Raw genomic sequence first — 18,252 nt, 5'->3', positions numbered from 1 at the left:
TGTTGGCAGTGTATGTACACGTCTACCCTATGATAAAAATCCATGCAGTGGTTTTTATTAATCTGTAAAAATAATATCCCCTTTTTCAAATCGAGCCATTCTCAGATGCGTGTCGTTGTGGCATCACACCCACAGAGGCCGCTTCCATGATAGTTGGTTGACGTGTGTCTTACCTCAGACCTGCCCTAAATCAGCTGTAACAGTCCGACCTCCATTGTTTCGATGCCGGAGCAGGGATGTAAGTTGGACAAGAATATCTTCCGATTGAGCGATTGAGGTGTTGTGTTGCTGGATGTAATAATGAAGATAGTTGTCGTCATTTACTCCCAACATTTGATCCCGCTGAAAATGCAGTGTTTTATGTTTGCTTGTGAAGGGAATGCGCCTCCCGATCTACATAAATGCGTCTATGTTCGCGCAAATCATTTGTGATCCAGCTTCACCTAAAGCAGAAGTGAGTACAAGGGTTTTTCTTATGAATCTCTGCAATCACCTTTCCTAATAACGTGCTAGTTAGCAAGTTTCACGGCTAAATGCACTAAGTGCGGCTAAAGTAAACAATCTCTCAGAGCACAGCTCTTCACTCCACAGAGAGAAGAGGGGACGGGGCAAGCGGAGCTCATTTGCATTTAAAGGAACAATTCATCAAAATTGAATGAATTTTGCAGAGCTCATTTTGACAAGGTAATAAGGGTGTTGTTTTACACTACCATTGAGAATTTTTAACCAAAGTATATTATAGACTTTTCATTAAGACCCTAAAGAATCATATCAACTTGTGAAAAATGGGCATCCGCTGGCACTTCCAAGCTTTAGAATGGCATGGACGGGTGTTTCTCTTTGTCAGTCCAAAACAAGTCCAATAAAGTGCATACATCCATAATAAAAAGTGCCTCACGCAGCTCCGGGGGGTGAATAAAAGCCTCCTGTAGCGAAAATGCATCGATTCACTACAGGAGACCTTTGTTCACCCCCCCGGAGCCACTTGAAGCACTTTTTATTTTGGATGGATGCACTTCATTGGACTTGCTTTGGACTGATGAAGACAAACACCTGTCTATGCCATTCTAAAGCTTTAAAGAGCCAGGATAATTTTAATATAACTCCGATTGACTTTGTCTGAAAGAAGGAAGTCATATACACCTAGGATGCCTGGAGGGTGAATTAATAATGGGCTAATTTTTATTTTTGGGTGAACTGTCGCTTCAATGCATTGGATTTCAGATCTCTTGTTAATACAGTCATCTGAAAGTATGCTTTTGTACCATCATTATTATTCAGCCAGGAAAAACTGTTCAGCATCTCTTATTCTGTAAGTAGTCACCTAATGAGACAGACAAAGGCTGTGAGAGAAAGAAACATGTAACAGCTCTTAAGCAGAAAGTGGAAAGGCTGTTTCTATGAAAGGAGAGCCCTGGAACTGTGCGCCGGAGAGCCAACAGTCGGCAGCTAATAATATCTGCTGATGTTAATCCAATTAGAGTTGATTTAACACTTTACAGAGCATGATTTATAGAGGCGTTTATTGGTTTTCTGTAACATAATCAGTTTGGAAACTTAATGCATTGTTTGGGAATGCATGTGTGACTGGAAACAGGGGGAGAGCAACTTGTGCTCTGGGTTATTTGAAATGATACCCCCATTAATAACACCAACTCTGGCCCTGCTAGGGCTGTTTTTCTTGGGCTTTCTCTAATCCTCGGGACCAGCACAATCTGACAATAATTCAATCTTCAGAGAGGGAGGAAAATGAGCTGTATTTAGTAAGATTAGTGAGGACAGTAGTGTCTAGCCCTCCTGCCTCCCAAATGAGCGGCTTTTTTTTCCATCTTGTTGATTGTTTGGAGAGTTTGATAGAGCCTGCGTTTCAAACCCATGCTAATGGAGGTTAAGAGACCCTGATTTGATATAAGAGCAGACGTAGGTGATTAATCTTGGACAAATAGAGGTGTCTTATATTACTGATTGAGCTGAAGGCTAAATCAAAGAGAAAACCACTGCGTGTTGATCGTCGGTAATGCTTTCAAACAAACAGATACGTCGCTTTGCGCTGGATCTCCGCGGAAGCTGCCGTTTTCTTGCTCGTGAAGTTCTGGTAATTGTTTTGGGTCTAGTCTTATCTTCATTTGTGTGTTTTTGGATGCAGTCACCCAGTTGCAGATGACCCTGGCTTCGGTGCAGGAGCTGCTGGTCCAACAACAGAAGAAAATACAGGAGCTGACACAAGAGCTGGCTAACTCACAGGTAATCGCACAACACCTGCCACAATGTAAATTCTGACATCATGTTGTTCTAAACCTAAAGATCTATGGACCACGAAAAAAGATATTTCAAAACTCCAGTAATCTTTTTGATAATCGACAGCACTGTAAAAGTATTCCATATGACACCTAAGTTTTTCTCTTATGAATCTTAAGGATCAAATAATAGTCAAATAATAGTTATATGTGAATAAACTTATTCACTGGTAATATTCCCCTAAAGGGATAGTTTACCCAAACATTATATTTCTGTCATTAAGTACTCACCCTCATGTCGTTCCAAACCCATAAGACCTTTGCTCTTCTTCAAAACACAAATTAAGATGTTTTTGATGAAATCCGAGAGCTTTCTGTTCCTGCATAGACAGCAACACAACTGACACGTTCAAGGCCCAGAAAGGTAGTTAAGACATTGTTAAATTAGTTCATGTGACATTAGTGGTTTAACCGTAATTTTATGAAGCTGCAAGAATACTTTTTTGTCTGCAAAGAAAACAAAAATAACTTTATCCAACAATTTGTTCTCTTCTGTGTTAGTCTTTGATGTGCATTCACAAGAATATTGGCATTTTGGGTGAGCTGTCACTTTTAAATTTTTCCAGTAGTGCTGTAGTTGCAGTAAGTTTTCATATGGGGAGACAAAGCAACATTTTGGTTTGATTCAGTGGAAGTGACTGGGAAAAAAACAACAACAAACAAACAAACAAATCATACAATCTGAACATTCCTCCAATTTTTGACATTCTTGTCATTCTTGTCATTACAGACTTTATGTAAGGGCAGAATGTGATATGAATCTTTTATAGTGCATGTGAAAGTAACAAAATTTCCTGTGTTTTTTTGTTACATAGACGACATCAGATATTATAATTCATGTACATTACGTAGCACTATTAAACTGCGTAATCAACAGGTTGGAATGCATAATTTGCCTTTCATCCTCTGAAATACCTTAGGTACTGACAGCACAGCTAAAACGTCAAAAGGAAGCATCAAAAAAAAAAATCTTAAGGAATTTGGTTGTCTAAAATGGTTGCATTCCTCCCTTATCATGTCATTTCTCTCAGAGATATTATGAATGATAGTCTTCTCTTGTTTTGTTTATTTGTTGAGTTTAAACAAACCCTTCAGTGTGCATTTTCATAAGGCCCTTTGCGACGCTTGGTTTCAGGGGCATAGCCTGTAAAACAAGGCCATTTTGAGTTTAAAACAACACAGGGCATTTTTCAGTGACACTGAGACTGATGCCTCACCCTGATGTGAATATTAGTGGTGACAGAGCTCATATGCCGCTCAGAAGAGAAAAATGTGCATCAGCAGGACAAGGCATGTCATGGGAGCTCCATAAAGAACATGTACGACCATCTCCAGAACACTCAATCAAGCCATCCAGGGACAGGAAGTGAACCCACGCTGACACCCTCTCCTGATCTCTCCTGTAGCTGTCATTTGCTTTCTGTTAATTTCATCTGGACTGATACCTCATTTAACCCCCACCCATTCTGCAACTAGAAGAGAGGGAGGATTTTTTTTTTCTTTGAGTCCCAACTTAAAGGCATGGCAATTAAAAAAAATTATGGAGGAAGAAAATTATTATTGTTCATAAATCATGCTTGGGAATGTTGCCTGTACAGTTAGTTTGTATATGTTTTCTGTATTATTCATAATTAATCGCTTTTAAGCTTAGCTGTAAGTTATGAAGTTGCAGGGTTGTGTGATGGAGGATTTCCCATCATCTGTGGCAGCACATAAACAGTAAATTACTGGTTAAAAGTATCAATTATGTCCTCTATGTGCATTATTTTCATTTTGTTGTACTAGCAAATAAAATCACTTTAATGCGAACATAAATAAATAAATAAATATTTAAAATAATTAATTCTTTCTATAATATAAACTAAAATGTTTTTAAAATCTAAAACAAATTGATTTATAAAAATAATATATTTTAATAGTTATTTGAAGTAGTAAACATATGGAGTAATTATGTAGTAATTAGTCGTAAATATAGAATATACTCATTTTTATAGGTTTAAAAATTTTGAGAAACAAAAAGATAAATTAATGGATGAATACATTTTATATATTTTTTTTAAATATTAATCAATTATATTAAAGTAATAATAATAATAATAATAATAATATATTATTCGTTTTATTGTATATTATTAATAATTCTTAGTTATATTTTAAGTAGTTAATAGACTGACTACCAGTCAAAAGATTTTGAACGGTTAGATTTTCAATGTTTTTTTTTTTTTTTAATATTTAATATTTAAAACAGTTGAGAACATTTTTTTCAGGATTTTTCAGGATTAGAAAGATACAAAGATCAGCATCTATCTCAAATAAAAAGCTTTTGCAACATTATATACTATACCATTCAGCTTGGAGTCAGTATTTTTATTTTTTCTGGGGAAAGAAATGATAGAAACTAATACTTTTATTTAGCAAGGATGTTTTAAATAAATTAAAAGTGATAAAGACATTTATAATGTTACAAAAGATTTCCATTTCAGATAAATGCTGTTCTTCTGAACTTTCTATTCATCAAAGAAACCTGAAAAAATTCTACTCAGCTGTTTTCCTCAATAATAATAATTATAATAATAATAAATGTTTTTTTCTGAAGGATCATGTGATTGGAGTATTGATGCTAAAATGTCTACTTTGTAATCATGGGAATCAACATCTTGAAATGTTTTCAAATGGACTAATTTCAAAATAAACTAATTTGTTTTTAAAAATAAATGATTCTTTCTTTAATATAAACTAAAATATTTTTTAAAATATTAAACAATTATGTTTAATATATGCATAATGTATGTATATTATGTATATAATGTACATTATATTATTGTGTTTTTAAAAGTTATTAGTTATATTTTAAGTAGTATAGATGTTGTTCATCTCTTGTGGCAGTGTTGATTTTTATCGCATGCTAATTTAATGCATTATGATGTCATTATCTTTCAGAAGAATGCTCATGATGATACGGCTTTCAAATCCTTTCTGAAGACATGTGCTTATTATCTATAAAGAATAGTCATCTGAGGGAAATTGCCTGCTGAAAACACATTGCCATACCTCAGAATGTGAAACTCTACGCACTTTGTATCTTACGATACTGCGATAAATCATCTCGTAACGGGCTCCAAAAAGCGCTTTGGAATCGCAACTGAGGGCATGTTTTATGTCCACAGCTTGTTAAGCACATGGGTGTTTTACTCAAGCATCTGGATCCCGTAGGAAAACATATGCAAACACATCTGGCCTGGCAACAAATTGAAGTGAAAATATGAATCTCTCACCCTTCTGAAGTTTGCAAGAATTGCAGACTCACCACTACGCCACATCCCCCTCCCCCCCAGCATCCTTCCGTCGCCCTCTTGAAGTTCGTCATCCATAAACTGGCTTGCCAAATAATCTCCGGTTCACCTCTGCTGTTAAAGAGACACGCCTCCGCTAGTTCCAGAAAAAAATGGCACCACATCGATCTATTGTTCAAAACACTTTAGGTCATCATCCACAACAGCTGCCCTAAGTCAAGTAAAAATGGCTGAAATTCTCTGTCAAATTCCAGATTGAATTAAAAAGCTTCATTTGTCATGAGTGCCCTGCTGGAAAGCAGCAGTGTGTATAAAGTATACTTCACATCAAAACGCCCATTAAACAAATCATAAAGTCTACTTTGCGCTGATCTTAAATTTTGTTTTGAGCGATGTGGGGCCCTGTTGTCTAGAGCCATATGGGAAGTTCGGGAAATTATTTTCAGGTCCGGAGCATGAAATTAAGGACACGTGTTAAGCCTTTTGGCTGCGTATCGTTTTCATTGTGCGGTTTTCTGAGTTGCTTTTTTCGGGGTTCTTTACTCTGTGCAGAATGCGCCAAGCTTGGCAATTAAACTCTCTAATGCGGAAATGTGTGTTTAACCCGAAACACATGGTGACTCCTGTTTCCTCAGCTGCTAAGTAAACATTTTTATATTTATCTATATCTTCAAAGCCACACAAATAAAGTATATTCTGTGTTAAGAGCACAGTGGGCCTGTTTTTCTGTAGCAGTCACTCAAACTGCTCATAGTTTAACATTTTCTTTTTTATCTCAGTAGATTGGCTACATACTTTGTATTTCCTCAATGCTCACCTGATTAAATGTACTAATGCTCACCTGAAGCTGTTATTCAAATGGCGAATGATAAAGTCTTGGGCTGATAAAGAAAGTCAGTTGGAACTTCTAAAGAAGTGTAATTTTATTGCATTGTCTTTGTACAGATCATAATACTCACTGACTTTATCAGGTGCTAGAAATGACTATACGTTATTTTATATAGACAATATATTTTATATATAATTAATATATAATGCATAATTTTACTTTTTTTTTTGTCCATACTAAGAATCAGAATTTTCATTTTCCTTTCAGAGGGCAATCTGCATTTTTCTCTTTAAATGATATTGTGATATTTTCTGATATAATTCTCTGTGGAATGTTTTTTTTAGAGTAGTAGTTGACCAGTGATAGGCATTACTTAAAAAAAAAAAAAAAAAAAAAAAAAAAAAAAAAAAAATTGTTGTAGTTACTAGTTACTTCTCACAAATAGTAACTGAGTTACATCATTATAAAAGTAACTAATCAAGTTATTTGACATTTTAACATTTTTTTATTGTATTACTTAAAAAAAAAAAAAAAAAAAAAAAAGGTAAAATGTCAAATAACTTGGATGTCTCGAATATTAAATATGTTAAATAAATAAAATGGACACTAATAAAATAAATTATTACTATAAATCATTTTACACTAATCTATATTATCAACCCTCTATGGACACTTTGGCAGTTGAATCACCATTAGCTAGTCAATTTTTGATAATTTAGCATTAAACTTTAGTAATTAGAATAACCATGTATGAATGCATATTTGTCATATTGACTGAACTTAAGACTGGTGGTATTACTTAAGATATTGTTTTACAAACAATTTTTGTTTTAGTGTTTCTATAAAAAAGGGAAAAAACTAAAAATAATACTGATAAGATAACAAAACTACTATGAATTCTACTGCTAATAACAATATGTTCATGAATATTAATCACGTTGTCTGCGTTCGCTCAAACTGATTTGTTGAAATCAAAAGAGGGACGGTAATAGGTGAGCGCCAGCCAATGAGATTGCCGTTTGCACATTAGTTCCACCTACTACCGTAGTAACCGATAATTCCTTAAAGCTGAAGAATTCTAAAGGAACTCTGTTACTTTGACAGCAAAATACAACAAAGAATGTCGTTTACATGTAGCGCGTCAATTCTTCATGGTATATAAGTCTCTCGTTCTGTATCTTTCTTTGCATGTGTGTGAGACAAAGCGACAGCTAGTCATGTGCCTTCACACTAGAGTTTACGGTTTGTCAAATACAGGTAACCTTATGCTGCGCATCCATTCATTCAGATGAACTGAGAAATTAAAGTTAGAATAATATTAGAACAAATTATAGTACAGTGTTGTAGCAGGGGAAACAGTAATTTGCTTGATTACTCGTTACTGAAAAAAATAACACTGTTAGGATCGATGTTTATTTATAACGCCGTTATTCCCATCACAGTAATTGGCTGATATATTTGCTAAGATTTGGCTGTTTTGAAGTTATCAGCAAGTGGACATTGGAGACAAAATTCACTTTTACGTGGTATTTGCATATAAAAGTGTCATAGCAGTGTGTGAACATAAGGACCCTACAATGATAAAAATCCTAATACATTTTTTTCTCCAAAAAGCTTAAATTGTTTTGGTTAGAAAACCGTTTAGATTTTCTGAGTAGTATGATGTCATACTGCTCAGGCCCCGCCCACCACCACTGACGGACTGTCCCATGTTAGCATATTTCCACACACAGCCAGTTGTACTCTGTCCGCCATTTTCTCCACACTTGAGCAGCTGTAGCGACAACAATGCCTTGTAAGCAATGCAGGTGTTAGGTAGTTGGGTGAAAAAGCAAACATAAGGCTGGTTTCACACCACAAGCGTGAGCTTTAAAGAGACAAGAGATTTAAAGAGACATGCACCGAAACGGGACGCGGTAAACAGAGCTGTTTTTGATAAGGTAAAAATGGTGTTGTTTTACACAACCATTGAGGAATTTTAACCAAAGTAGGTTGCAGACATTTCATGAAGGTCCTAAAAAATCATACCAACTTGTGGAAAATGGGCATCCGATGTCTCGTTTAACTTCCAGTTTTGTCAGTTCCAAAACAGCTTTGTTAGACAGTTTTGATTTAGAATTTTTTAGCCTGGTCTCATGATGAAAACGTACCACTGGGAACTTTTTCACAAGACATGAAATATGGACAGCCATGTATGTTTCGTGACACATTCGATGTGAAATGTCCACTGGCTGGCACTAAAAGTTTGCCCCCCAGTTCTGACTTGAAATGTCTGTTGAGTGGTGCTATAACTCTAATGCTCCATTTTAAAATTACATCGCATCTGCACTACACCTAAACCTACCCGATAGTATGAACAAAAACGTAAAAACGCAATCACAAGCATGCCGCTTTAGCTTGTTTTTCAGTCTGTCATCCTTCAGCTCTTTCATCGTGAGTCATGTTTTTGACGAGATTTATACCCAACAGTTCATGTTCCGTGCCGGCTGAGCTACCGTGCAAGCCTGTTATGTCTGGAAAGCGAAACAGATGGAGCTGTAATCATTATTGTGTACGAAAACGATTACAAGTGCTCTGTTTTACCGTCTCTAGTGCTCATCTCTGTTGGAAACTGCAGTGATATGTACTTATTGGTACGTATTTCGCGTCTTGCGAAGTTTCCAGATGTACGTTTCCGTCATCAGACCAGGTAGGTTTAGGTTTAGCTCCAACCAGCTCCAACTCACACCTGCTTGGAAGTTTTTAGTAATCCTGAAGACCTTGATTAGCTGGATCAGGTGTGTTGGAACAAAACTGTGGAGAGCTGTGGCCCTCCAGGAATTGAGTTTGAGACCACTGGTTTAGGGTATTTTGCGTAAATGTAAAGTATGTGGTTTTTCAAATTCTGCCAGTTTGTGTAGAACTCATTTGCCATCACTGAACTGTATTGTGAAGTAGAAGGTGTGTCAGTTGAGTTCAATTTAAGAGTTTTTATATTTTATCCAAAGCGCCTTGATAATATTTAATACTGAATAACAGGCAGAATGTTGCATCTCATTCTCCATGTATATAAAGCATTATCACCTTGACTGGTTGAGTTTAATTGCGTGCTGTTTGAATGCAACGATAGCTGTCTTTATTAGTGGCTGCTCGTGGAAGATTAGGAGCGCTTCGATTTTTTTTTTCCCTCCCTTCCACCGCAAAAGGCCCTGCCACTGGGAAAGTGAATAAACAGGCTCAAATAAATTGTGCCAGTGTTTTCACCAGAAAACACTCCCTTGGGATTTATTTTCAAGCTGATTCCACCATAAATATACATGCATTAAGCGGCGGAAAAAAGCGGCGGAGAGGGAAACAGTGAATTAATTTGCATTCAGACGTTTCTTAACTTGCCTTGTTAAGATATTATCCGTTGTTAATGTTCTGCAGACATTTGCTTTAATGTATTCCATGTCTGACTGCTGTTTCGGTGTAAGTACGTGCATATACCTCTCTTGTACGGTACGCTCCACCTCCTTAAATAATTACCCAGACTGTAGCAAAGCTTTGTTCACACTTAAGAGGGTGACGAACCCCGATCACACTGCACTGACCCCTCTGACTGGATGGCTGCTCACACAGTCAAAGACATGCAGAGAAAGGCCTTTAGCAGCAATTAAACGGTCATCACTAAATGTGTGCGTGCGTGCGCGTTCGGCTCTCGAAATGAAGAATTGCAACCGTGGAACTTTAAACACCGCCGGCTGAGAGGTGCTTTGTAGCCTCTGTTAAAATATTATTTAGATTTTATGTCCGAGAAGTGTAAGCTAAGCCTCCGAAGCAATTAATTTTTTTTCCCGTTACAAAGGTAAAATGAGCAAGAGGTACATTCCAGCCTTATTATACCGGGTGCCGTGGGGAGTGTGGGATTAAGATGGCCATAATGAGGTGAGGCCTGTAATAAGAGTGTCTTCACCAGGCCTAATGCGCTCGGCTCGGATCAGATGTGGCCTCTTCGAAAACGGCGCACTTATCTGAGGGCTTTAGGAGCAGAAAGGAGACAAAACCGCCTTCCGTCCCCAGCCCTCGCTGTAAATGAGTCTGATCCTTTTCAGATGTGATTCAATTAATTTACTTTAGATTTAATTACATGTGGAAGAGTCCGAGTTATCCCTCTCCTCTCGATAGGGGGTCTCTGCTTTCTAACTAGCCGCCCCCAGTGACTCCAATGTTCTTAATTACACTTTTATTTTCCTTTTCCCCCCCAGCCCTTTTTTCACTTCCTCTTCCTGCTCTTGTTTTTCCCTCCCTTAGAGGGCAGAAAAAGTGGAGTGGGATTATGGGGTAGATGTGGGCTGTTTGTTTGTGCACGGTTCAAATCGGTGTTTTGAGCTCAGGTTCATCTGGCAGAACGTTTGGAGAGCTGAAATGGATATGTAGAGGTGCTACAAATCTCTTTCTCTTGAAGAGGGCTTCTTTTTATAAATTTGACAATACCAACCACCTGTCTATTTGGGGAAAAAATGATGGATGGATTTTTTTGGGGCCTTTATTTTTTTTCCTTGAAGTCATTTGCTATTCAAATGTTTGCTGGCCACTTCAATTGGCCATCACTCCCTTCAGCAATTCATCCCATGGCAAGCAGTTAGTGATAAGGCTTCTTTTAATAAAAACCTCCCTGACTTGATGAATACTGCCATTGTTGTGCCAGAGACCTCTTATCAAACACCTCTGTCCTGCTCAAATCAGCAGTCTGCAATATGGAAAAATATGTAAAAATGGCATGATTAATTCCCTTAGCCTTATTTTTTTTAAAAAGATCCTGACCTTCTGGGTGGAAAAGATACAGTAGCTGGGACTCGTCAGTGTAGTTGTGGTTTGATATCAAGACTGAAGACTCTCGTATTGGCAGTTTGAATGCATCAAATGATTGTGTTCATTGAGTGACTCTGACAAATCAAATTAGAAAAAGTCACACTTTAACAGATCGCTGACATTTGTGAAGTTTTTGCATGTGCTGCATACTAATCTAACAGGTTCTGGTAAATAATGCCTCATATGATGGAGCTTTCACATTCTGAGGCAGATCTTCACCTTTAGCGACAGTTAAGCAAAGAATAACCATTTTTACGTTTATAGAGGGTTCAGAGTGATTCTTGGTTAATGGTTTGAGGTCTGGAAAGCCCATAGTAGTAAATAGTAAGTGTTTTAAATGTGTGTTCAAAATGAAAACAATGCTGATTATCATTTGTAATTTGTCTCTTCAGGCCTCATCTGCCACCAACCGCATGCTGGAGTCTCAGAGCATCAGTGAACTCAAGGCTGAGATTGTGTCCCTGAAGGGTCTTCTTCTCAGCAGGTAATTTTTCACATTTTTTTAAAGGGGACATGAACTGTGAAAAACCAAAATTTCCTTGACCTCGTGACTAATTAAAGTTCATTGTAATATAAAAACATCCTGTTAGTTTCAAAACTCAAAACTTTGTAGTTAATCTAAAAACAGCTTATATTTAATGCAGTCTGCCAAAGCAACAGCTTTTGAAATGTTCTATGATGTAATAGGTAGATAAGTGCGCCTCAGCAGAAGACTGACATCACGGCCTGTTTAGTGAACGTGCAGGTCTACACAAAAACCAAACTATTAAGATGGCTCTAAAAATAAATGGGACACTGTGCAGCACCAGTTTGTGGAAAAGACAGTCTTTGCATTGCCTTCCTTCTGATCCCAATGTTAGGAAAGAGTGGATGAGCTTTATTTTTAATGAAGTTCCAGGCCACGTCAGTAAGAACGTGCTTTTGTACTTAATTTTACCACAAATTCGTTTACAGTTAGCCATAGCGTCAGTGACGCAATGCTCATTCTCTTATCTCAGGAAACCGAGGTTACGTAAGTAACCGGAGCGACACAATACAGCGTGGGATTTTCAAAAATATTGAAACTAAAAGATGATGCAGAACAGTGATGTCGCAACAAAAGTTGTGTGGTCACTATTGCTTTGTCTCTTCTTACAGACCGTTTGATGTGTACTGAGTTACTTATGTTTTTAAACCTAAATCACAGTGGCGTCATCCATCTGTGAGGAATGAATAGGGTGACCGGACGTCCTGTTTTTTCCGGGACAGTCCCGTATATCAGCTCTATTTTTAGTGTCCCGACTTATTTTAAAAAAATCATGTTTTGTCCCGTATTTAAAATTTCTTTACAAGTGTGTGATCAGAGCGAGTAGTAGAAGTGTTCTGTCACGCAAGATCAGCCTAACCTAAGGTAACTGAGCTTGTCGTAGAACAAAATTACCTTCCAATCACAATTCATTATCGATTAACTTGCAGTAAGTGAAGACGGGTTAGGCAGAATCACGCTGAATGACACACAGAAGCGCTTTTTCAGGCACGCGCCCGCGCGATCCCAGTTCTGCGATCAGTTCTCCTTGCGCAATTGTCAAATACACACACACAGCTGTCAAAATGTCCATCGTGTGGAGTATCTCACGGTTCTGGCCTAAGTGAACGTAAACAGGTGGGTGAAAACCGGATGTGTCAGTATATTACATTCATTCGGTCTTAAAGGCAAACCAGCCTAATTAAATACCTGTCTCATTTATGTTAATCAAACAACAAAAGATGTTAAATAAAGTGTACATGTTAAACTTACTGTATTAGAAAAGCAAGTGTATTTGCCTTATTGTTTGTAATTTGCTGCTTTAGTTTTATATAAAAACATAACTGTATGTGTGTGTGTGTATATAGGCTATATATTCATTTAGATATCATGAAATAAAATTTCTCATATCGTGCCACATGTCCCCAAAAGATTTATTAGGTTAACAGAAACTGAGGGGAAAGAAATTGCATAATTAACAGTATGACACACTGAATTAACTATTTTCTTCCCGCACAGCCTCTTTTTTTTGTGAGTGTAAAATAAAAAAGCCATTTTCTACTGTTACAAATATGTGACCCTGGACCACCAAACCAGTCATAAGGGTAAATTGTTTTTAGAGATACAACTTTTTGAAAATCTGGAATCTGAGGGTGCAAAAAAATCTAAATTTTGAAAAGACTGCCTGCAACGCGCTATTATTAATCAAAAAATATTTTTTATATTTACAGTACGAAATGTACAAAATATCTTCATGGAACATGATCTTTACTTAAAAGTAAAGTCATAAAAGAAAGAAATGAAAAATCGATCATTTTGAGCGATGCAATGTATTTTTGGCTATTGCTACAAATGTACACGTGCTACTTAAGCCCAGGTTTGTGGTCCAAGGTCACATGTCTTTATTTTACTGTGTGTTCAAATTAGTGCTCAAAACTAATAAGATGCACGTACTTAACATTTAACATCCTGAAAGTAGTGAAAGTACCCTTTAGTAGTGCATGTTTTGTATTATCCCTGTGTAAATGAGTACAGAGCATTGTTTCTCACTTGGGGCAGCTGATATTAGTATGCCTTGGGACGATTTGGCAGATAAATGTGTCTGAAATGGTTTGATCTGTGTGTGTCATATCGTTCTCTTCACCGGGGCATGTAGCTGGAACCGGCTCATTACTGGTTAATGAGGCCTGATGCATCCAACAGGTTCCCTCAATGCCCCAAGATGGATCTTCCCTCACTTTCATTAATGTTTACTTGATTATGTATGTATCATGCAAATTAAGATCTAAGTAATCTCATACATCTGAAATTCACACAGATAAAAGATTTCGTTTGTCTGCCGTTTCGTTCTCATTAAACATTTTAAGCTGTAATTGCCTTTTTCTTCCAGTGTCTGAATGTCTGGTTGTCCTTCTCAAGATGTGAGAACTTTGCAGTAAATACAAAACCAAGCTCACCATCTGCTCAACTTGTTGCCTTGTATATTCAAACAAAACCACCCTGACAGTACATATCTGAAGTTGCTTTTGAATCTATTTTACCTTTGTTGTGAGGACACGCTTTGTTTTGAATCAGATGCCAGGTGTGGAGTACATATGGACATAATCTCTCATGTACTTTCAGACTGACAAACCTGCTTGTGTTTCCAAAGCACAATAGCTGGACTCGCTCGTGCATATTTTAGGCAGAATCAAGCCTGAGGCACAATGTGTACTCTGTTGTGAGAGATTTCAGCAAACAGTTCGAAGAAAACGCTTGTAATTTTCTATTCACGTCCTCTTTCTTCTCAGGAGACAGTTCCCCGCTTCACCCTCTGTTCCCAAAATCCCTTCCTGGCAAATCCCTCTCAAACCCGGATCGCTGTCCAACCCGCCCTCCGTCAACCACACCAACAGCAGTAGCGACATCTCGCCCGTCAGCAACGAGTCGGCCAACTCCTCCCCCGTCAAAGAGGGAAACAGCTCCCAGGTCACCCCGTCCGGCTCGCACTGCCTCAACGGAGAAGTGGGCCTAGGCTCCATTCTCCCACTGGACCTGAAAGACCAGGTCCGTATGGAAGTCCAGGGGGAGGAGGAGAAGAAAGAGGACGACGAGGACGAAGACGAGGACGACGACGTGACCCAGGCAGATGAGGAAGACCACCTGAGCGTGCAGACGGAGGACAGGAGGGGAGGCGACGGACAGATAAACGAGCAGGTGGAGAAGCTCCGGCGTCCAGAGGGTGCGAGCAACGAGAGCGAGGTCGATTAGAAAGAAGCGTCCGTCCGTTCGCTTCTCCCAGTTTCCTTACAGTTAATTCAAGTTCTGAAATCACACCCTCGTCGCAGTAAAACAGCTACCGTGAGCATCATTTTAACACTGTACGAAAGCGGCAGGTGAGGTGGATTATGTTCCTTTCACTGCAGTTCTTTACCCTTTTGACTTTACAACATGCAAACTTTCAACGTGCAAACCAGAGACGGCACAAATCTTCTGCATGCCTGAACAAGCACAGCAACAGAAATTTCTGGAAAGACGACAAGATAATTATGACTTTTTGTTTTGCAATCCATACATTTCCCCTAAATGCTAGCTAGCACTTTTGCCAGAGACTGTAGTACGCCCATTTAAGTCATCAGTTGCATTGTAGGGACTGTAGACGCAAATCAGAGGCACCAAAGAAATCATAAAGTTGTGATCTGAGATTGTAGGATTCATTTCTACGCCATTTCTTTTGTTTTGATCAGCAGTAAACAGTTTTACACAGTTCCAACTCTGTTGGATCAGCGTGTTTGTAGACCTTGTAATCTGTCGTAGTGAAACCAACTCCGCTTCAGCAGTCCGTGCAACAACGAGGCCTTGTGATTTGTGATCAGAGCGATGGTGGATTCGAGATTTCTGCGGGAGAACGAAAGAGAGGGAGGGAAAACACGTATGGGAACGCAGACAATGAGGCGAAAGAGAAATGTGTTTGTCTCGGTTGTATCTCTCCAGTCTCCAGCAGGGTAGCTGATTTGGTTTATGAAGTATGTTAATAATCAAATGATCGACAAATAACAGATGTATTAGTTCATGCGGCTTGAAATGTCAAGGAGGCTAAAATCGGAAATCTAATACTGAAAGCCTGTTATATTGTATTATATTACATGACAAACCCTCCAGTCCAAATTATATAGGCCTCCTGCAGTGAATAATCTTAACATGAAACGGTGCTGGGGTTTTGTAATTAAACTGTGTAAAACAATGGATGCTTCAGCGGAGGTGCTGACAGTTGTGCTTTTCTCTTTGGGGGCTTTTCTCTCAGAAAGTCCTGAGAGGATTAAAAAAAAAGACAAAAAAAAAATTTCCCCCGTGATGCAAATGGAGAGTAACGTATGAATATTTAACTAATGAAATTACTCACTCGTCAGCTGATGAGAAACAAAGCCAGAGAGATCCTGGAGTGAGAACTAGAGCGGCAGATCCATTGTGACATTTTCACATTTAACAAATGACCTTCAGAGTAACCGGATTACAGCGCAGCCAGGTGAATTGTGGGTCTGCGGCACAATGCGAAGGCACAATGAAAGAGCTCAACTTGTCTGGCCATGTGTGTACGTCGTCTTACTTCCTAGACTAGGGATGGCTTAACACTAACCCACACATGAATAGCACATATTCATATGATACAATGACAATAGAAACCGCGTGTGTTCATTTGATATGCAGTGATTTTTTTTTTAACTCTTGATTTGAAAAGCTACAAATGTGAAGTGAACATTAGAGGAATAGTTCAGCCCCCAAAAATCTGTGATTTACTTAAATGATTAAAGGAGAAGTTTACAGATAATTTACTCTCCCCCTTGTCATCCAAGATGTTCGTGTCTTTCTTTCTTCAGTCGTAAAGAATTTGTTTTAGGATTTCTCTCTATACAATGGACTTCAGTGGTGCCTACAAGTTTGAACTTCCAACATGCAGTTGAAATGCAGCTTCGGCTCTAAACAATCCCAGCCGAGAAAAAAGGGTCTTATCCAGCTAAACAATTGGTTATTTTCTAAACAAAATGTACAATTTATATACATTTTTTTTTTTTTAACCTCAAATGCTCGGTGATGTGCATGTGTACTCTGTGTAATCTGGGTCAGTACAGTTAGGGTAGGTTGAAAAACTCCCATCTCGTTTTCTCATCCAACTTCAAAATCATCCTACATCGCTGCAGATGTACACTCTTAAAAATACAGGTGCTTCACAATTCCATAGAAGAACCTTTTTTAAGAACTTTTTTAACATCTGAAGAAAGGTTTTTTAAAGCAAAAGAAGGTTCTTCAGGTTATAAAAAGTTAAGAAAGATGGTTCTTTAATGGTTCTTTAAAGAACTTTTGACTGAATAGTTCTTTGTGGCACCAATAATGGTTCTTCTATTCTACTCTTTTAAAGCACCTTTATTTTTAAGAGTGTACCAACCCAGTGTTTGCAAAGTGAACGTGCAAAGATCAAACGCCCTTTACAAAAAAAGGTAAAACAGTGATGTAGGTTGATTCTGAAGTTGAAGGAGAAAATGAGATGGGAGTTTTTTGACATACAGTAACTGTATTGACGCGGATTACACAGAGTACACATGAACATCGAAGAGCTAGACAAGACGAGTATTAGAGGTTAAAAAGTATATCAATTGTAATTTTTTTTAGAAAATAACTGTTTCCCTAGATCCTTATTCGTCGGCTGGGATCGTTTAGAGCCCTTTGAAGCTGCACTTAAACTGCATTTCGGAAGTTCAAACTCACAGGCACCATAGAAGTCCACTATATGGAGAACATAATTTCTTTACGAATGAAGAAAGAAAGTCATAAATGTTTCGGATGACAAGGAGGTGAGTAAATTATCTGTAAATTTTTGTTCTGGAAGTGAACTTCTCCTTTAAACCTTTATGCAGTCTTTTATATTTTTGTGGAACGCTAAAAGATACATTTTGACAATTTCACACTGCTCCTTTCCATACAATACTATGACTGTTAAACTCCAAAAACACCATTAAAGAACCAATTCAGTCCAATTTGTTTGAATAACCGGTTGATTCAGTTCACAAAAATCACTACACAGTTCATTCACCAAATCGGATCATCTGGTTCTTGAGTTAAACAAAGTTCAAGTTCAACTCAGCCAGAGTGTATCCTAGTTAACAGCTCAAGAACTGTTCAGACCAAGTGTTTTTTGTCTTTTTTGGAACTCAGCTGATCATTATGAACTGTCATTAAAAACCCCTCAAAATAGAAAAAAAGGCTGTTTGGAATGACATGAAATGGAAAATAATGCAATTCATTTTAAAGGAATTAGTGAAGTCCATTTAATCTTGAAAGTAAATTGCATTTATTGGTGTCAGAAGTGTCTTTGCAGAGTGAGAGGAAGGAAGGAAGACCATCAGCTTCAGAAAGAGACAGATCTTTAGCTTGAGTGTGTGTGCATGTATCAGTTTTGCTTAAAACCACATTCAGGAGTTCCTGCAACTGGCAGGCTGTTTCTGGTAGCGTGGCGTCAGT

General features: G+C 37.9%; 1 protein-coding gene across 1 annotated transcript in view; it reads left to right on the top strand.

The window, feature by feature from the left end:
* pex14 (peroxisomal biogenesis factor 14) overlaps positions 1-17,703 on the top strand; it is an 84,163-nt gene extending 66,460 nt beyond the window's left edge. Inside the window, exons 7-9 of the mRNA XM_051096359.1 lie at positions 2,147-2,244; positions 11,645-11,736; positions 14,547-17,703. Of these exons, the coding sequence (XP_050952316.1) occupies positions 2,147-2,244; positions 11,645-11,736; positions 14,547-15,006 (650 nt within the window). The 3' untranslated portion in view covers positions 15,007-17,703. The remainder of the gene's footprint in view (positions 1-2,146; positions 2,245-11,644; positions 11,737-14,546) is intronic.
* The last annotated feature ends 549 nt before the right edge of the window (positions 17,704-18,252 follow it).

This window comes from Labeo rohita, chromosome 23, assembly GCF_022985175.1.
Source record: "Labeo rohita strain BAU-BD-2019 chromosome 23, IGBB_LRoh.1.0, whole genome shotgun sequence".
In the NCBI taxonomy this organism is placed as follows: domain Eukaryota; kingdom Metazoa; phylum Chordata; class Actinopteri; order Cypriniformes; family Cyprinidae; genus Labeo; species Labeo rohita.
Note: the sequence above shows the minus strand (reverse complement) of the source record. Positions and strands in the feature narration are given on the sequence as shown.